General features: G+C 43.9%; 4 protein-coding genes across 15 annotated transcripts in view; 3 read left to right on the top strand and 1 right to left on the bottom strand.

Moving 5' to 3' along the window:
• The window catches only part of LOC126557211 (protein groucho-like), a 345364-nt gene that overhangs the window by 211486 nt on the left and 112765 nt on the right, over positions 1 to 21113 (top strand). The gene's annotated exons all lie outside the window — the stretch shown is intronic.
• Positions 300 to 1838, top strand: LOC126557900 (zinc finger protein 26-like). Its single transcript, XM_050213811.1, has 2 exons — positions 300 to 801; positions 876 to 1838. Exons 1-2 carry the CDS (start codon positions 311 to 313, stop codon positions 1825 to 1827), a joined length of 1443 nt encoding a protein of 480 aa, XP_050069768.1. The 5' UTR covers positions 300 to 310; the 3' UTR covers positions 1828 to 1838.
• Positions 3322 to 5206, top strand: LOC126557436 (tubulin--tyrosine ligase-like protein 12). Its single transcript, XM_050213210.1, has one exon. The coding sequence runs from the start codon at positions 3353 to 3355 to the stop codon at positions 5204 to 5206; it is 1854 nt and encodes a 617-aa protein (XP_050069167.1). The 5' UTR covers positions 3322 to 3352.
• Positions 9497 to 21113, bottom strand: part of LOC126556628 (uncharacterized) — a 59301-nt gene continuing 47684 nt past the window's right edge. Inside the window, exons 4-7 of the mRNA XM_050212006.1 lie at positions 10837 to 13866; positions 10576 to 10766; positions 10042 to 10341; positions 9497 to 9651 (exon numbers count right to left, since the gene is read on the bottom strand). Coding sequence (XP_050067963.1) covers positions 9498 to 9651; positions 10042 to 10341; positions 10576 to 10766; positions 10837 to 13866 — 3675 coding nt within the window. The 3' untranslated portion in view covers position 9497. The remainder of the gene's footprint in view (positions 9652 to 10041; positions 10342 to 10575; positions 10767 to 10836; positions 13867 to 21113) is intronic.

The following is a 21113-nucleotide window of genomic DNA, read 5'->3' as shown; positions in this document are numbered from 1 at the left end:
TAAAACACGATTTGAAGGATGTTGTACGAGAAATGCGAGTAATCAACCCGTATTTTCGTCGAAAAGAAGAGTAATCCAAACTACATTGGAGAGGTATTCGACTTTAGTATCATAAACATGCTCACACCGTTTGACAGCGAAAAAACACAACTCAAGTTGTTGAGATCGGAAAAAAAGAAAAAGGGAAAACAAATTGTTGTAGACGACAATGAAGCAAAAGTGGTGCGAAAAATGTGAAAATACAACGCGAAACACATAATCTACAACCGTTGCACGGCATTACTTCACGTTAAACCCATACCCAACCACGATGGATATCGCACGGAAAAGCGCGCCCAGCACGGCCACTACAACCGCGACTGAATCTAGGGCGGCCCTTATCGATTTCAAGAAAATCTGTCGCATATGTGGAAAAACGGATGAAACGCTTACCTCGGTACATTCGCGGTACCAGAACGACTTGCGGGGCAAGATTGCAAAGTATCTGAACGTGGATATCGAGGAGAATGGCACGCTGCCGACGAAAATTTGCTTCTGCTGCAAAGACATCATCACCAAGTGGCACGACCTGTTCGAGAAGTGTCGTGTGATGGAGGAACGATTTGAATCGATACTAAAGTCCTGCGAAGAGCAACGGCAAACGGAATTGCTAACGAACGGTACGCACGATGAACCGACGGATACGAATAATCATTCAGCGAAGGAAGGTGTTGAGCCTGGTGGTGACGGATTGGAGAGTGTTGCTAGTATTGCCCCACAGCAATCAGCAGCATTACAGCACGATCAAGAATCTAAGAAAAGGTAAACGAAAAGCAAGTTCTTGGACCATTAATTGTCGTTGAAGTTTATCTCATTCCGATCTTCGTTCATTTTAGTCAAAAATCTTCATCCAAAGGTAGAACAATTACGTGCACATTTTGTCGCACGAATGGTGGTACCGCCAACGGTAACACACGATTCGATTCTCAAACGGCACTAGTAGATCACCTGAAAGATCAACATTGGGAACAAATCTTTCACTGCGAGCAGTGTGATAACTATCTAGACCGCGATATCCTTATCGAGCACATGACGATGCATGCATTAAGCTTACTGCAACCCATGTCCGTTACTGAGGGAACGGAACAGGAGCCGGAAAGCATGGCTTCCGGCTCAGGCGTGGGAGAAGAGGAGCCCGAAGGCGAGCTGGAAGAGGCTGAAGGTAGTCAACAAACGACAGAAATAAAATCGGGAGAAGGCAGCACGAACAAGGAAAATGACGAGAAGGATCTGCCGGCCGCTGCACCAGAAGCGATAAAAACCGTGGAAGGACGGAAGCTATATTGCTACATCTGCGAAAAGACGCTCGGCAATCGAAGTGCATACTCCTACCACGTGAACCAGGTGCATTTGAACATAAAAAAGTTCGATTGTACATTCTGCGAGAAAAAGTTTGGCAATCGCCGTCTACTGAACAATCACATTGCCAATCTACATTCGCGGGAACGTAATTTCGGATGCACCGTGTGCGACAAGCGGTTCAAAACGAACGTCGCGCTGTACAATCACATGCGTGTGCATGACGATAAGCTACAGTTTAGTTGCCGATTTTGTGACAAAAAGTTCCGGTTCCGGAATCATCTCGTCAGCCACGAGCTGGTCCATCTGGATGAGCGTAACTATTCCTGCAGCCAGTGTGACAAGAAGTTTAACACGAACGAATGTCTGCAAAAGCACAAACTGACGCACGTTACAACGGAACCATACCAGTGTCCGCTGTGTGGGTTCAGCACGAAGCAGAAGCGCTACCTGGTTCTGCATGCCAAGCGCATCCACATGGTACGATAGACTGTTGGGAACGGGCCAAAAATGGGATACGAATTGGACGGAGCGAAACGAGACGACGATACTCACTGAGAAGATTCTCACAATACTCTCTTTATTCCGATGGTAAGTAATAAGTAAAAAGTACATTATTTGATTTTAGGCCAAATTAACAAACATATAAACATAGCGATATGGGCATATGTAACCCAACGCTGTAGTTAAAAGACAGATGAGTAGTGGTATTGAAGCGAACAGATGATCAGAATGAGCATCATACTACGTTCATGATCAAAGATTGATCATAGAAGCCGATAAACACATTCTCTAAGCTACCGGTGTACCTGAAAACAAAGAAAGAAGGAAAAAAACAAAACATTAGTGAGTATAATATACGATTGTCGTCGTTTTAGTGTAACACATTTGATTGATTGTGTGCACATGAACATCATAAATCAATGGCGGTAAGACAGCAGCAAAAAAAAAAACCCTTAACACTAAATCACATGTCGTAGTCAAAAAAGAAAAAGCTAAACAAAATCTACTTCAACTTGAACAAATTATCTACCGTATGGTACATCATGGTAATATATAAATACACATATATATTTAGTATGTCGTGTTGCCAGCCGCTACGTAGAACAACATGTAAGAAACAGCATGTTACAGCAGGCTCTCTTTACTTCTATGCCATTACTTAAAATTCACAAACGAGATTCGGCCATGTCGGGCCTCGCTGTGTGCGTTGTTCATTTTTGTATAATGTTAAGCGTTTTCGTTTTTTTTTAATTGCTAGGTTAATTGGCTTCGTTAAGTTATAGCGCAACAAAAACAGTTATTCGTAAACTGATGGTAAACCGTGCCACACAGAGACATTGAACAAGTTTCTTCGTTTATTTGTATTATGTACTGTACTTGTTTCGACTGAAAGCTTCTGATCTGATCGCCAGTATTTATTCCACGCCAATGTTGGGCGAGAGGCCAGCGTTTTGTTTAGCGTGCTAAGTCCGTTTCGGCAGTATTTATTAACTTATTTATTTATTTGTGTCATCTATGGGTAGTGAATCGTTACTGTTAATCTGTAAGAACGCGTATTTATTAATCGGCCCCAAATAAATTAAGTAGAAAGTGCTAAGTTATTCTCTGTCGTAGCGCCAATAGCAAGTGGGAATGTATGTTGTGCATTTGTAACTGAGAAAAAAGAATCCGAAACTGAACCACATATATACCGGGTATATTTTAAATTTGGATTAACACGACTGAAATGAGTTCGAAAAACCATTAAGCTGCCTGCTATTAAAATTAATTTGCAATAATTTTGCAATTTCCAGCCCAAGATATCAGCCAAAAATCCATAGTGCAGAATTGTGTATTCCATGTGTCACACCCTACCCTAAGCGATGCAGCAATCTTGTGTGTGGTTGTCAAAATAATGACCGGTTTGTTTACATCGTTTATGCCAATCGAATGGCACGTTGCCGCATATCGGTTTGACTGAAATTGGTGGTCGTAAAAACACTCGAACGCAGGAATTCACTCCATTTTACGAATGGATTACGAAACATTCGAAGCGGCTCACAAGCCCCAGCTCCAATCGTCTGGTGTGCCGGAACATCTGTGGCCAGAGTTGTACCGTAAGTTATCCGACCGTGTGTTCGATGCAGGAAGCGCCTTCTCGCTGCTTTTGGTGGATTACGGTGATACACCTCGTGCACCGGAAGATCCCGTGTGGGCGCTGCAAGTGACCAAAGAGGGTGGACTGCAAGCGAACGATCCGACGGCAATCTATCTAATCGATCATGCGTGGACGTTTCGTACGGACAATGCACGCCAACTGCTAAACGACCATCCGGAGCTGGTTAACCGTTTGGTTGTAATGATGGGACTGCAGCAGGACGATAATCTGCCACCGAATGCGTACATCCCACGCATCCTGCGGCACATGTGGCTCTGGTGCAATACGTACTCGATCAATGCGGGTGGACTGTCGTTGGAGGATCGATTGCCGGTCTGGTACGTGATGGACGAGGTGGGAAGTGCGATACTGCACGGTAATTCACCCAACTGTCGGGTCGTTCCGTTTATGTACATTGTGGAAGGGGCTGCGTACAGTTTGCTCTTCCCAACGGAGGACATCGATGAGGGTGATCCGTTGTATCGAGATTTCGTCGAAGGTACACCAACGGACTCGCAGCAACGGGATGCTCTACTGGTTCCGTGGCGATACGAATCGTTCGTGAAGGAGGACTTCAGTCAGGTGGAACCGCCGAAGGAATACTTTTTAGGCGGTCACATTGAAGAATCGCTCCCGGTTCCGGACATGCCACCACCGCTGATCGATGGAAACCGATCGCTGAAGGTGTATTCGCAGTATGAGCTTGTCAACCAATACCTGACGGATCCGGCCTACGAAATTGTAACCGATCCAGCGGACGCGGACATACTCTGGCTGACGAGTCATTTCAAGGAGTTCCGTGAGCTGAGCGAAAGCAATCCTAATAAGTTCGTAAATCAGTTTCCATTTGAGAATGTGATCACGATCAAGGATCTACTGAGCATCGTTTGTCGTAGAATGGCCAAGGAACTGCCTCCGAGCGATGAAGATGAACCATCACTAGCACCCAACCCTCGCTGGCTTCCGGTAACGTACAATCTGAAGACGGAGTTGGTGCCTTTTGTAAGCTACTACCAGAATCGTGCCCAACGCGGCATGGACAACCATTGGATCGTGAAGCCATTCAACCTGGCCCGCACGCTCGATACGTACATTACGGACAATCTGGCGCAAATTTTGCGTCTGCAGCAAACGGGACCGAAAATCGCCCAAAAGTACATCGAACATCCGGTTCTGTTCGAACGGGCCGAGCTCGAAGCAAGAGTCAAATTCGACGTACGGTACGTGCTGCTGGTGAAAAGCGTCGACGATCTGTGCGCTTACGTGTACACAAACTTCTTCCTGCGCTTTGCCAACAAACCCTTCCAGCTGGATGATTTCGACGATTACGAGAAACACTTTACCGTCATGAACTATGGCCAGTTTCAGTTGCGCCACATGAAGTGTGATGAGTTTGTCCAATGCTGGAGCACACAATTCCCGAGCCATCCGTGGGACGAGATCGAGACGGATATTTGTGAAATGTTGAAGGAGATGCTGCAGGGTGCTACTCGGTTAGGACCACCGTGTGGGATCGGCGCTAGTGCTCAATCACGCGCCCTATATGCTGTAGATTTGATGCTCGAGTGGACGGAAGCGGGCACGAAGATACAGCCGAAGCTGTTGGAAGTCAACTTCACGCCAGACTGTCAGCGGGCGTGCGAGTACTATCCGGAGTTTTACAACGATATGTTTAACTTGCTGTTTTTAGATCAGGAAAATTTGGACGTGTTCAAACGAATTGTATAGTCCAGTGTGCGGTCAAATTGTAATAAAGCGGGCACTATCGTATGTTGAAAATAAAATCGATTGTAAGAATTTCGGTTGCAACGGAGAATGAACAACAGGAACAGTTTTTTGGTAACGTTACAATTTTATTTCCGATGATGTTTATTTCACGTTCGTTTTTCGCCCCAACATCGTTCCCCAAATTCCAACTAGTTACACACACGCACACACACACACACACACAAACACATTTCTTAAACCGATTCTTATGTTTCATCCTGCTGCAAGATCATTCAAGCCGATACAGCATCGTCTTACGAAGGGTGTAGTAATGGGCACATTAAGCACTCCCTTATTATGATCCTGTATATCTAGTGCCTATCCACATGGTGTGCTTCAATGTAGTTCCCCCGTAAGTCGCTCAGTTTTTCGCTTTCTTTCTGTTTTTTGCTGTATATTATTTACTTTAAAATCAGTTTCGACATACATCTCTTTCGCAGCTGCTTTCTCTTCCCCATTTATCAGTTGTTTCATTGGTTTTCCATTTACTTTAAGTTTGTTTTTTAGTTTTATTTTTACTATTTATCGCGTATGTCCTCCACGGTCGGTCTCGAGCAGTATTCAACGAGTATGTGCGCGTAAGCGACATAGTCCCGGTTCTTACGTATCATGAAAAATATTTTCATGCAGTTATTAGTTTTATTTCAACAATAGTGCTTAAACCATTGCAAAGTGAGTTAGTGAGTGAGAGAGTGAAGGAGTGAGTCGTTAGCATTTTCATAATAAGTTTTAAAAACACTTAGAAACTGCGCCCCAGTGGTGTAAGTCTTAAATGCAGTTATAGTGAAATCACATTGACATTTTTATTTGTTTCGGTTTTACATGTTCTCTAACTCTTTTCCGGCACCGGTCGGCCTATCAGTGTGGTAGGCTGTGTAGAACCTAAACGACGTTGTAGATTAAAAAAAACTATTTCGAACCGCATAAACAAAATGTGTAAGAAACTACAAAATTTTTATTAAAAATCTTCCCGATTGCCTTTGTAAAGCTATGATGAAAAATGATGTGATATAAACACTCACTATGATTAGCTTACTTGAGGCTTAGCCCATTCGAGCCTCGCAATCGATTCGAGTCTGTAAAATTAATTCATAAAATCAGCTACCCTGAGCTGCTTTATTGTTATTAAAATTCTGAACTACTCGAATGTTGAAAAACAATTGTTGGGCACACAACTAATTAATTCTCATTTTGAAAAGGTGAGCATTCGAGCAATTTTTAAAACTTCATGATGGTGAAGATTTTTATCAGTTGTCGTATTGTGTTGAATTAAAGGAATTTTGCACATGCACATTGCATTATTTTGGACGCATCACTCACAGGCAATGTTGCCTGAAACGATCCAATACAAAACACAAAATGACCCTTTTTTGCCTGTTAACAAACACAGTTACGGCTTTCTTCGCTTTCTTCCATTGATGGAATGGACAATATGTACGGTTTTAGATAATTTACGTAGACAAGTAAGAGATAGATTGTGGCAGAGTCGATAGAGGACACGATAAATAGTTGCTTTTTGGATGGTGGTATGCGTGTATGTGTGGGTAGGAATTTGCCATTCCTTAATCGATTTGAAAAGAAAATTTTCACATTTTACAATAAAACAGCAGCCCAAAAAAATGATAATTAAATTCTGTTCACCAAATCATTTTTTATCAATCCTAATAAAACAGTCGATAAATAGGATGCTCAATCTAGCACACTCTAAACTCCCCCTAACTGTAATCCAACAGAAAAATCTTATCATTACAAACACAAGTTAGCCTCTACTCACAGGCAAAAGCATACATACTCCTAACCGCTTATTAAAGATAGAAAAAGTGCGTGATAAATATTTGCGCATTAAATAACACATACACCTGAAGAGGAACGGTCTTCATTACCCTACTTTAAACTATCGGCATCAAATCGTAACGTCAAATGGGAGAGAAATGGGTCAAACGTAAAACTTCCTTCCAAACACCACGCGGAGCTGTACAACTGTCGATTTAAATTTCTTGGTGCGTGCCATTTTCCCTTTCTGAATCGCAACGGCTAAACAATGTGCGTGTCGTTGGCAAACACACATAGTTCCGTTACGCTAGTTTAGAATACTTTCTACGATGTCTTAAAATACGATCTGCTCTTAAAATACAAACGTCCATATAATATGCACTTTTACCCCATCCTATACCATTCTTTGCTTTTACCTTCTTTATCCCTCACTCTCTCTCTCTCTCTCTCTCTCTCTCTCTCTCTCTCTCTCTCTCTCGCTATCTATCTCTCTGTGGCCATGTTGTTGTAGCCAAAATCGTCTACCTTTTTTTTCCCTTAACAACTAAATGATCGTTCTATATACGCCTTTCTTCCAACTTCTAGTCCGGGTTAAACATCAACTTGAAATTTCTCGCTTTCACAACGAATAAAATGCTAATGTACAACTGTCACATGGAAGCGTGGAGTTCCAACTCGTGAGGCAAGCCGTTTTCTACCCTCAGCAGGAGGGCATTGAGTGACCTCCCTCTATCTCTCCCTCCCGCCTTACCTCCATTTGCAGGGAAGCAGTTACAATTTCCTATCGATAAGCCTATCTAGTGTTTTATTTTTCTCTTGCTTCATACGCACGTGGATGAAAGTGTACAATACACACAAGGATGAAGGACATTAATAAACAGCAACAAGCCACAAATACAATATACTATATACTATATATAGCTCACTCTTAATTCTATTGTGTATTTTTTTTTTCGTTCTTCATTTTCTTATGTCTCTCTTCTCTTCGCTCTTCCCTCTTCTCACTCTTCGTCCGGCTGCCTTACATGTTTTCCTTGCTTTGTATATAAATAGTAACAAAAGGCATAAAAATAAATGAATATTTTTTATTCATGTATCAACACACATCTTCATTATCATCTCTGTTCAATATTGTCTTCTTTCTACTACTGGTGAACTATACGCTTGTTTTGTGCCTTTTTTATGAATGTGTTTTTCCCTCGTCTTCTCGTCTTTCATCACTTTTGGTACATGATCGTGTATGTTTTGAACGTTGGGGGGGGGGGGGGGGAGGGTTTGTTTGTCTCTTTCATTTTCTTTTAAACTTTTTTTTTACGAGCATGGGAAAATCGAGGGAGCTGTTCTTGCTTTCAAAGCTCGACAGTGAAAGGAGAGTCAAAAGAGAAACCGTTTCGAGTGAAATGAAATAGGTGCACACAGATGGTTTTTTTGGCACTGGAAATAATTAACAGTAACCACATCGGTGTGATTGATAATCTGCTTTTTATATGAGTTCTCATCTTCTTTTTTTGCATGAAATCATTGCTTTTTTATCCTACGTTTTTGAGCTTTTATTATCGTAAAAGTTTTTGTTTTTCATTTGCTTTGCTCTTTCGACATCAGAGCCTTTTTTTGTTATACATTTTGTTGTTAAAACAAATGAGATAAATAGTTGAGTTTTCATATTAAAACGGAATTTTTAATTAAAATATTAAAGGCCATATTCGCATTTTTTTAACAAAGAAAAGAACGCATTTCCGCTCGCCTAACAAAGAACGATACGAGCTTCAATCTGATCAGAAAAGCAAACAATCAATCAGAGACCTCCTGTGTTGCAATTTAAACAAGTACATATGTATAGTCAGAAGTGCGTGATGTTTGAGCATGTTTGGTAACAGGGCATTCCTCTCGTTACTCGTATTTAGAAATAGATTTGTTGACTTTGCTTTTAATCAGTGCAACCGATGACCGGGTTCGGTCCAGTTTACCTAAACAGTAACAGTAAGAGAAACACGTGTTTCGATAAGCCGTAACAAACTACTACACACCTTGCAATAACACCTAGCAGCATAACACGATCCTTGCGTTACGATAGAAGGATCACTAGAGTCAGAGAGACGAGGAAAGAGACAGAGACAGAGAGAGAAAGACGGATAGAGAAAGAGAGCAATAGTTTGATAGTGTATACGAGAGAAGACGTGCGACAGATATACGTAGAGAGATATAAAAACGGAGAACAGCCTACACAAACAATTCTTGGGGGACACCTCTGGGGTGTAAGCTTTCTCATCGTCACCCTAGCCGGCCTAGGAAGATGAGACCTTCCCATGTTTGGAGTTGCAGTTTGTTCCTTTTTTACGTAAGCCTCCCACCAATAGAACGGACTCGATTCTTACCGTTCTGGTGCGCTCTGCTAATCCACCGAAAATCCTTCCCCTTTTTCCCCTTGTCAGTGACGCATCTCCTGTGTCGTATAAATCGTTCGGCCGCTTGCTGGTTCTTATTTACGGGATAAACTTTTCGTCGAAGTTTTCTCGATATGGATCAGTATGCTGTTCGAGGTGCCGAACGTGGAGACACGTATGTCAAATTTACCGTCCATGCCGAGGCTGCTCGTCATCAGGCGCGCATTTTCGATCGTCGAGTCGGATAACCTAGGAGATTTGGGGAGGATTTGGAGAAAAGCGATAACGCGACATTAGAATTGAAAATTTGAGTTGATTGATATTCGAAAAAGGAAAAAAAAACCAAAGTGATTCTTGAACTTTGGTTGAACATTTCTTTCCTTTTCAAGGACTTGCAAAGCATGTAAATGCATGACGGACGAAAACGCTCATTATCCAATACAAAACGTGCATTGGAATGCAAAGTGTTTCGTAAGACAGAAGAAAAAGAATTGAAGACGGGTGTGTTTACTTAGAAATCAAACTTAGTGCAGCTCAAGTAGGATCTCATGTGTCAAATCGATGCTGAAGTGTTATTATCTGCCACAGACATATTAGATTCCTCTCCCACTAAGATGTGCACTCTCGTTCCTCGCTTACCTCACATCAATCTCCATGCCGCGCATATCGGCACAGTAATTGCCGAGCGTCGTTATCTGGTCCTCACTTAGCCCGTGCAGCGTAATACCGAGCCACCGCAGCAGTGGCAAATTGGCCAGAAAAGCATGCAGAAACTGTGGTTCGATCCGTTGCTTTTTCGGTCTATCCATCACGACGACACTGTCCAGCTTGATGTGACTGAGCGGGCTAGATTTGAGCAGCTTTGCGACGGACTTGAGCGTTCGGGCGGCCTCGTCCAGGTGGATGATCCAGTTGCACATCTTCAGTGTGTTTAGATGGCTGGAAAATGGGAAGCGGGAATTGTGTTATTTTGCAGTGGTGACTGCTCCAACGATCTTTGCGTGTATGTGGTTGGGATCAAAGACAGAATTATGGACAAGAGCTTTGGGAATGCGTCTAAGCGTTTATTATGCAGAAATTGCCCTGCTATCCTACGAATAGCAGCTATGAACAGTTCATTCAGCAATGCCCAATTATGCTGTTGATTGTTGAAGGAATTTGGAAAAAACGTACCTGAAATTATTGTTGAGTGTGTTGAAGAAACCTACGATATCCTTATCGGAAAGGATAAGTGGCGTTGTGCTTGTGCTACCGAAACCTGTCCTTGATGGGGCAGAAAGATCCAATTCTCTTAGATTCACAAAACCCACCAGATACGGCAACATATGTGGGCCCTTCATCGACAGATGGTCCGAGAAGATGATCTGAAGTCATGGAAAGAAGAATAGAATTAAGTAACAGATCTCGCAAGCTCCATTTCACAAATGTATTCACCTGTGCACCGGCCAGCTTCAGGTTAACCACGGAACGGCACTCGTACGCACCGGATTGTACCGGCACATCGCTCTTAAACATGGACATGTTCATTCGACAGTTGTTGAGCCCCAGCTCACGGACTGACGTAAGCGACAGGAATCCACGCACCGAAGCAAGCGTCCCCACGTTCTCTATCCTAAAGCTCCAACCGTCCAGGCTGAGCAGTCGCAGTGTTATGCAGCTGCCCAAGGCACGTGCGGACATTCCGACGGCAGCATCCTCGAGAGCGATCCGAGGTGATCCGAGGCTCATCATCTGTAGGCTCGGCGATTCACTCGCTCCCAGCACGGTAGGTAAGATTTCACTCAACCGAGACGCACCTTCGAGCTTGATCGAGTGTAGCGTCGTAGATACACGCACCGTCTCGCCCAGACACATTGAGTCTTCGAGCGAGAGTTGCGCCTTACTAAGATCCAAACCGTGCAGTCGGGAGTAGGTATCGCGGGCGGCTAGCAGCAGCTCGTGCAGTGTGCCGGAATTGTGCGGTCCACCATCGCAGGCAGGCGTTGGGTACCAGGTGCGCGATATGACAGAGTCTGTGCTACGTTTGTCCGGTGGCCCTTCCATCGGTTGTCGGGGAAGTGTTGCCGAACGGCCCATGTTGGCGGTAGAGCTAAGAACACCTCGCGGCAACGACGAGAAGATACCGGCCGGATATGAACGTGGCGAAGGAGCGCCGGTTAGGGAGGATTGTTTGATGAGGCCCGAATTACCGCTACTGCTACCCGATCCAGATCCCATGCTAACACCGCTGGATGACGGAGGATCATCACGGGCACCCCAGCTCGAGGGAAGTCCTAAGTATGACAGAGGCCGCGCAGTGAGCAATGCGGCAAGTGCTCCCACGGCTCCCCGTTCACAGCGCAAATGAGGCAACGAGAGACGGGTGACATGCGGACACTTCTCGAGCGTCGCACAGATTTGTACCAGCTGCGAGGTACAGAGACCAAGATCGAGCGAAAGATTGCTAAGCTTCGGTTGGCGCGGAATCGTTCGACAGAGCGCCGTTACTACGGACTGCAGCTTCAGGATGGGTGGGTCCTCTTCAAGCAGCGTAAGGATAAGTTCGAAGCTTTCGAGACGCGGTTTGAGCAACGCCTTCGATATGCAACTGGCTAGATAGTTAATGTCTGAATCGCGCACCTCGTTCTCGATCAGAGATGTGATGCGTAGTGTAGTGACGCTTTCATTCTTCGACAGCGCATCCAGGAAGATGTCCATTACGTTGCGTGACTCCAGCAGAAGGTTCTTCTCCATCTGGTACACCAGCTCAAGGTTCTTCAGTGTACAGGTTGGGCTCTTGAAGGCAAGTCCCCAGCCCTGCAATTCGGAGAGCGTTGACTTGATCGACACCCAGATCGGTTTCGCCTCGAGTGGTGGTACTGGAGGCGATTTCGAAATACCCAGCATTTCGCAGAGTGCCGTCAGGTTTGCTTCCGTTTCTCCTCCGGCCAATGCTAGTGAAAAGATCGTCTGTGGACTCAGCCACAAAGGAGTTAGCTTGGATAGGAGAAGATGCGCACGAGCTCCTAGCAGTGCCATCGAGAAGTTAAGCACCTTCAGAATTTCCGGCTCCACCTCGTCACCCACAGCCAATCCGGCAATTTCCGCCGCCAGCAGACCAGGTCGGTTCGCTAACGATACAATGTAGTTTGCCGCGAGGAACTCCGCCAACCCGGGACAAATGATGGTGTAATATTGTTCCGACTTTCGTTTTGCCGTGCGGCCAAACAGTTGTGCCCGATCCAGACATCCCGCGATGTTCGTTTCCGGTGAGGAACAGTACATTTTCAACTCGGCTGATGTCACCGTGGAACGTTTCGTCTTCAGGCAGAACAGTGCCAATCGACCCAGTTCGGTGACTTGCGTGTGAGAAGAGTTGGCCGCCACACAGTTAAACAGCGATGCAATCACATCCAATTCGTCGGTCGGCAACTCTCCGCCGGATGATTCATAAATGGCCGCAATTGCCAAACAGCCTAACGTTGTTCGTGCAATGTTTCGCAAATGTCGGCAGGATTGCACGGTGTCGATGAGTCGCGTTGGAGCTCCCCACTGACCACCGCCGAGCAGGGATACCGAACGACCCCAAACCAGTCCCTCGAAGGTGATATGTCGCTGCATCAGTGGCAGCAGCTCGGTGCAGGACGCCGTCACGCTGATCAGTATTACGCGAGCTTCTGGGAATAGTCGACCCTCCAGCAGATCGATCACGTCCTTTGGCATGGTTTTGCTTTTGCGCGTTTTACACTGCACATCGTACCCGTCGAGCACGATCAAAAGTTTGCCCTTGAGTGCCTCGAGCGAGTTCCAAGCCGCACTGAACCCACCGAATCCACTCGCGAACGGATTCGGCGGCCCTCGTGGCAGTAGCTCCTTGCCGATGTAGTTTGCAATCGTTCCCCGCAGTTCGGCCAGCGGTAGGAAAAGGGCCAGCGCTACGGGTTGACCTCGTGGAGGCCATGGTGGCTCACGGCTCCAGCCGTGTAGGATGCGAAGCGCGAGTGCACCACGTGTCACCCACGGTGGACACTCGATCAGTACACGGCGCGGTGCCTCCAGGAACGGACCATCTTTGGTTTGGACCGGTGTCAGGATCTGGTCGACACCGATCGCTTCATTCAAACCGTGCGAGTGTATGTGAAGGCGGAGTTCGGGCTCGAGCCGGGCCGGACAGAGGACACCGGGTGCTACCGGATGTACCCAGCTCGGCAATACCGGTTCCTTTAAAGCTAGCTCGTTGTACAGCGTGCGCAGATAGTTCGCAAGGCGAGCCTGCGGATCGCCCCGTCGGCCCTCGGGTCCGCAAGCGGGTGGACCTGGCGGCGATGGGCACTCGAGCGATACGTACGATCCGGACAGTTCATAGTCCGTCCGGTAGGGGGCGGGTGTGGTGGTGCTAGGTGTTTGTGCCGTCAGCTTTTGCTGGGCTGGCTGTGACGGCAACTGTGGCGGATGTGATGATGGTTGCGATTTCGTCGGATAGCACTGTGAAGAAACGAACGATACACAAACAAAACTTCATTAGTGATATGCTCATGGACGATTCGACAAAATGTAGATTCCCGCAATTCTCTGAATACTCCTCGAAAACAGTGCAGAAGTTCGACGAAAAATCCTGCTTTCCGATAGCTTCATTATACTCAGATCCAAATCCCGGAAAACCGGTAAACCATCAACTGAAATAATGACAAAGTGCGCCGCATCAGATACGACTGTTCCCTTGCAACAACCATAAACACCTCAAACTCAGGTCGCCCGATGCAGAACAAAATAAAACTTTTGCTCCAGGTAAAGTGGTTTTTCTGACAAAGTTGTGCACCTAACCCTGGAGGGAAAATGTATTCACAAAGTTCGTGCTCAGCACTGTTCTGCTCATCTCCGCCTGTTCGGTCGATTCACAAAACTGTTCCATTTTTGCCTTGTTTTTCAATATGTTGTTGATGTTTTCGACGCTGCAGACCCTCAGTGGCGGTGTAACGACATGCATTTCCAAGTTAACGCCCCATACAACGACCCATTTAATTGCGCTCACTGATATTCTCCGTATTAGTGCCCATTTCCAGCATGAAGTAAGAAAGTTTTTCAATACCGTGCGGGTATTGGAATATGTTATCTATTTTCTAGCCTTTTGAATAAATGTGCTGGGTGTATTATTTCCTTGCTGGAAGTAGGAGACGTTTATGATTTCAAACACATACTTAAACGCGAATAAATTCTCTATTTACTAAATGCATGTGAAGTTTTAGGGAATGTCTAGCTGGCTAGCTGTTTTAAGCAAAATTATCGCCACACCAATCCAGAACTGATTCTCGTTAATATTCATCCGGTTCATTAATATCCAACTCTTTGAACTTGGTTGAAATAATTTCCTTTTGCTGGAAAAGGATCATTTTTCTATTCAAAACGGGTTATAAAATTTCTATATTTTAATGTTCCATACAATATTCTCAACAAATGATTCAATTTTATATAAAAATTACAATTTGTTTCTGTTCAAGTTCAACCCTGCGCTTGACTATACTTAACGACACATCGAGCTTTCTTCGTTAAGCCTGAGCACTCGGCTCCATTTAAGTTAACGAAAATCGGTTTTGCACGAAATATAGTTCTCTTGCGCTTTGATACTCGAACCAACAGCACGTGTTTTTTGGTAGTTATTAGCAGCCAATAAGCATCCGAAATCCGTAAGATTGAACAGTTTCTTATAATAGATTCGTAAAATTTCAATAAATAGTTTTAAAGGTGTCCATCATCAACTTTAATGTATGAAATTTCTCCCTTTTCCCCACCATTTTTCTCCAATCAAATATTTTTTTCACTACATATTTATTTATGACGCAAAATGATCGCAACAAGAAGAATACGTGTCATTTCATGGTATCGTTTAGCCTCCATTACAAATTCGTATTACAAATAAAACTTCCTTTTTAGCATCTTTTTCCATGGTGAAGCTTAATGAAATCCCTTTTTTTACAACTTTCCTGCTACTCAATATCCATTTCATTACAAGCATTGCATTTATTTTAAGCGTAATCAACACGATGGCAATAATTTGTATTTTAATGTAATGTACGGATTTCTGATTTTTTTTTATTTCATGGGGGTCGGCCTAGCCGTATTGTACGATTTCAGTAATTAATGTAAATGAAAATGATGTTCACAGTTTCGAAAACAAGTTTTTTTTTTTGTACCAAAAAAACATGAAACACTGATGAAGATAATAAGCCATTGTAAGCGAAAGAACTGACATTTTTAGCTTTGGAACAATATGTATAATGTCGTGGCAAGAGGATGGACTCTTCTGTCTACTGTTCAATATAGCCTTGGAAGGTGTCAAACGAAACGCGATGCGCGAATTGGATTGATGATCAATGCGACGAAGACGAAATACCTGCTTGCCGGAGGCTCTCATCGCGATAGAGCCCGAGTGGGAAGCAGCGTGTTAGTCGACGGCGGCAACCTCGAGGTGGTAGAGTAGATCTGCTATCTTGGGACTGTCGTAACTTCGGAAATAATGTCAGCAGCAAAATCCGGATTGTTCAGGGGAATCGTGCCTTAGTAGGCACAGCCTTCACCGTCTGCTTAGAACCAGAAGACTTCGAGACCGCACTAAATGTGAGATATATCGCACACTGATTCGCCCGGTGGTCCGGTCGTCCCGGTGGTGGACGCGGTACAGTGCAAGCCGTCATGCTTAAAATAAATAAATAACTTTGAATAACTGACTCCATTAGAGAGAGGAAACACATTTCCGCTCATTTGTAGTCCACTGCATTGTACCCGTTGACACGAACAATTGTACAATGATTACCGTTACGACAAAACGCTATGAAATGATATCGTTCGATGTAAACCAAACATTAGCTCCGTATTTGTTTTGAACCACTCGCAACTCAAACACAAACAAAAAATAATGGAAACCTAGAACCAACCCTCAGAAAAGTGCACAATGTGATGTGTGGTGGTGGTGGTCATGGTGGTGATAGTTCCCATCGAAACTTTCCCCTTTACGCGTGGAGTGTGCATGTAGGGAAAGTTTTGAATTGCCGAAAAGTAACGATTGCACAACTTTCACTGCAGCATTATGCATTCAGCGTTTGAAATATGCAACGGAAGGCACACTCATTAGCATTACACTTTCAAGGCTCTGGGGCAGGCTTTTCGTAACGAAGCAAAACCGGAAAAGCACGCGTCGCTCCTCATTCGCGTGGAAACTATGCGCCAGCAGTTGAGACCTCACTTGTGGCCACACCAGCAGTTGTGATGAACTTCTTTTCCTGGCTTTGGTAAAACTTTCCTGTCAGCGATCCTCAGTAAGCAAAGAAGCTGCGAAAGCTACGAACTCGCGGATTCCTCGTTAAGGCCCAGCCATCGTAGCTCCAGCTTGCTAACACACATATCGGTGTGAGCTGTTTGTGAGTTGTTGTTGTGGCAACGAACGCTCGTTACCAGCTCTCGAATGCCACCAGAAACTATTATTTCCTGTCGTCTGTGTGTGCCGTGTCTTATCTGGCATGGCCGTTTGTGTGGGTAACGGCTGCCGGTGTTGTCATCCTCGGGAAGATCTAACACCCTGCGGGCATTGCTCGAGAGCTTTCCCCGGGACCAAGACACTCTGCTACCGTGTACTGTTAAGAACTCCAAATTGCTATCGGGCCATGGAAAAAAAAAGTTACCCAGCGCACCGACCCACCAGCAACAGCAGGAGTAACTTCTCTTGTGGAAGTTATCTTCCTGTCGACCTGCTTCGGAACGTTTGCGAAGCAGCACAGGAGCAAGTTTTCGGTGCCGCCCAATCGACATCGGTGCTGGGATGTATTAGCTAGCCTTATCCTTATCCGGTACACATTTGTCCTTATGAACCGGTGCCTGCCGTGCTTTACGCGCTTTACACTTCACTACGCCAATCTGTTGTGTGCTGTGGCCCAAATGCAGCTGCCGGCGGCGCAGGTTTTTATCACCCCACAGGCTGGGGGGGGGGGGGGGGGGTTGAGTGCTGATGATTGCCCGCCAGCTGCTCCTATCGTCACTGTTGCTTCGCATGATGAGCTTTTTTCCACTGGCAGCCTTTGCATTGTTGCTGTGGTTCGGTGATGAATTTTTATCATGCTGTAGCATCATCCACTCCCGGGCTGCTACTAGCGAGTGATACGACACTGAAACTGCTGTGGCACACAAACACACCTGTCGAAAGTGTGTGTCATACGCACCGGAAGGAAGGAAAAGTGGGTAAGTTGTTAACCTTCCTTGGCACAAAATTTTCATTCCCTTTTTTAACCCTTCTGTTCAATGCTGCGTAGATGTTTTTTCCCCTTTTCTTGCATTTGTGCTATCAGCGTTTACGGGATTTGCGTGAACAAAGTGTATCTTTATATTAGTGTCTGTGTGCTTGTGCCTAGGAATAATACTCCCCAGCAGTGTGGTAAGGTTCGGTACGTGAGGTTTTAGCGTACCGCATCAGTACTTATTGTGTGATAAAATTTTCCATTCTTTTTTGTCGCCTGAATGTGATTATCCCGATTATCCTGGCTAGATTTGAAACTGAGCCTTCTTGCCTTTCCCGGTTTTTTCTCGCTCTTCTTTTCGTTTTGGCATTTGGTAAATGGTCCAGAAACCCGTGCATATTATAACGTTAATCTTTCGGTGGTCTGCAGATAAGGCAGGGAGATAAAAGTTTTTATCAATTCCAGTTTTTTTCCAACGCTTTCGAGTTTCTTTTCCTACTCTAGCGTGACACGCTTTATCTTTTTGCATGTGTTAAACAAGTTTGGAAGATAACCTTTTACAAGTTTGAGTATATTATGTTGGAAGAAACCCTCGCTAGATTGCTCAATGTGAACGCAACATATTTTTTAATATCTACAGAATGACTATAAATTTAATCACAATATACATAAATGCAATTATTTAGTACTTATTTAGCTATAAAATATTTCTTTATTTTTTTTATTCTCGTTAATGGACATTGGATCCCAAATTCCTATGTATATTTTGCATTGTTATTCTTTAAATTTGCTTTTTTTTTAATATACGGAAAACAACAATTACGAACTGAGCATGTTCTCCAAAAAATTGTAATAAACGGGTTTAATGTATTCATTCACATTTACTAGCCAGTATTCGGGTTAATGATGACTACAGCCTGACGGTGTGAAATTTTTTAGCTGAACATTTAGTTGCAATGAGCTGATCTTGACAAAGAAGGTCTAAAATAATCGAAACAAATGATTATCAGACACCTGCTCGACTTAAAAGATTTATAAAAAATCTATTTAAGGTCATCGAAGATCTCATCAATTATTTGAAAAGTATATGACTTCAGTAAATACTGTTGAAAGAATACTCATTACACACTGGTTTGGTGAAGACTTCTTGGAGCAATTTAACCTTGTTGTTGTACTATTTCATCGATCTTTCTCAGCTACCAGGCGCCTCCATCGAAGCACGAAACATACAATTAAGCTCAATTTAGTGCATGTTTGAACGTTTCTTTCAGTTCAGGACACCTTGTCTTTGTGGTTGACGTTTGACTTTTTGTTTGACATTGCATTTCATATTTTATATTTATCATTTAACTGGCCGTATTAAGAGGAGGACTCTCTCAATCCTTCCTTGGTCACTGCTGTAACAATTGCAGATGATGATCATAAATCCCACCTCTTACCCCAACACAGGTTTGAGAAGGACGGAATTGTCTTTACGATATTTTTACTCTAATTGTATAATAAAAAAAAAAATTAATAAACCGTAAGTGGGGGCGTCGAAGAGCATTTCGAGGAATCCAACAAGCCATCAACATATCTGATAAGACCAACACAATTCCACCGAGGAAGAAATGAACTTTACTTCACGACAATGGTATTTCATGGCATCCTTTACGTAGCGTTCCAGTGAGCGAGGAATGGGACTGGTCCACCACGTTTAAGAACACCGCTGCGACATGCATATGGCCAATTCCTCTAACACCAAGGGGTGGATTAGGGCACTACCGTCCGAAGCAGGGTAATCCATATCTACGAACTCGGCCACATACAACCATCAAGGTATGAGTTTCGTTGTGAACTTCTAGACTGTGAACACTTAATGAACCTGAAGGACATCAATCTGTCCCCTCATGCACGCGCGTGTCTCAAACTTGCGTTGTCTCTTTTTTTTATATATTTTTTAAATTTAAAAATGCACAAAAAATATTATTATCATCATCTAGATCATGATGACAAGTGCAGTTACACAACACATGGTCAGAACAGACACAGAACACAGAATGACATGGTCATCTACACATATTTAACGTTACACAGTTTGTTTCACATATACAGCACACCTACGCTTGAACTCCTGTAAGCTGCTCGCGTTTTTTAATTCCCTGGGCATTCTGTTGTACCGTTGAATCCCTTTGAAATACAAAGAGATCCTAGCGCCAGAGTCCCAAACTCTGGCCTCACCAGCTCTGCGTGTACAGTACCTGTGCACGTCAGATCCCCGCACTATTCTCTCTCCCAGATACACTGGCAATAGGTTGTTCAACAGTCGATATACGAATGTCATGGTCTGATACAAAATCCTTAGCTCTACAGTCATCCATTGCAGGATATCCAACAGAACAACGGACGATGTGCGTCGACCGCATCCCAAAATCAGCCTCATAATACGATTTTGCAACCGTTGAAGCCGAATAATTTTCCCCTTATTGCCGAGAAACAAAATGGACGAGCAGAAATCAAAGTGTGAGGATATTAGTGAGTTGTAGAGGTGGACATTCCCGAAAAAATTGAGATCGATCGCCGGCCTACTAATCACTCCACACTTCTTTGCCACTTTAGTGATGACCCAGTCTATGTGAGCGTGGAATTTCAACTTGTCGTCTAATATAACCCCCAAGTATTTCACCTGACGAGTTCTTTCGATTGTTTCCATATTTATAACGATAGATGGAGGATTGATCAAACCACTGGTAGTCATTATCGTGTAACTTGTCTTTTCTATGTTTAATGCCAGCTTTTTGTACTTCAACCAAACATCTAGAGCGTTCAAATCGAGATTAATGATAGACTCCGCCTGTTTGATGTCTTTGTGCGAGATAAACATAACAGTATCGTCAGCAAAAAGATTGATCTCATAAGATTTCAAAACCTGTTTCATGCCGTTAATGTACATGATAAACAAAAATTACGATAAGAATTACGTGTTGAGCTACACAACTCAATAGGCGTTGTAGAATATGTTTAAAACTCTAAGAAGAATCCGAAATGCTACGCCAGTCTTTGTTAGCCACCAGGCGTCTCCATCGAAGTTAAGTAAAGATGTATCTAAGTGTAACTTTACAAAGTGTACCGTCTTGGCTATTAGATTGATAGCTTATAGCACTACTCATGGTTTTGTTCCCGTGTCTTAACCATTCTTACCGCAGCAACAACAGGCACAAAATTGCTACCACTACCAATAAGCAGCATAGTAAATTTTCCTAAGGATTCCTCTAATTTCTCAGGAAACTAAAGGGCCAGCATTTCAGTCGGAAATGATTTTTTTCGAAGTTTGGCTTCAATATTGATGTTAAAGCTAACCAAACATTAGCATGGAATTACTAAAGACGGCAGCAAATCATTCCATTGTCTCCTTTCTGACCTATATCTCTGTCCTTACCCAATGTCAAAAGGGAACGTTTGCAACAACAACAAAAAAAAAAGACATATTAGATTGCACAAGCTAAACAAGAAGCATTCTTGCAACTA

The sequence above is a fragment of the Anopheles maculipalpis genome, chromosome 2RL, assembly GCF_943734695.1.
Source record: "Anopheles maculipalpis chromosome 2RL, idAnoMacuDA_375_x, whole genome shotgun sequence".
Taxonomy (NCBI): Eukaryota; Metazoa; Arthropoda; class Insecta; order Diptera; family Culicidae; genus Anopheles; species Anopheles maculipalpis.
Note: the sequence above shows the minus strand (reverse complement) of the source record. Positions and strands in the feature narration are given on the sequence as shown.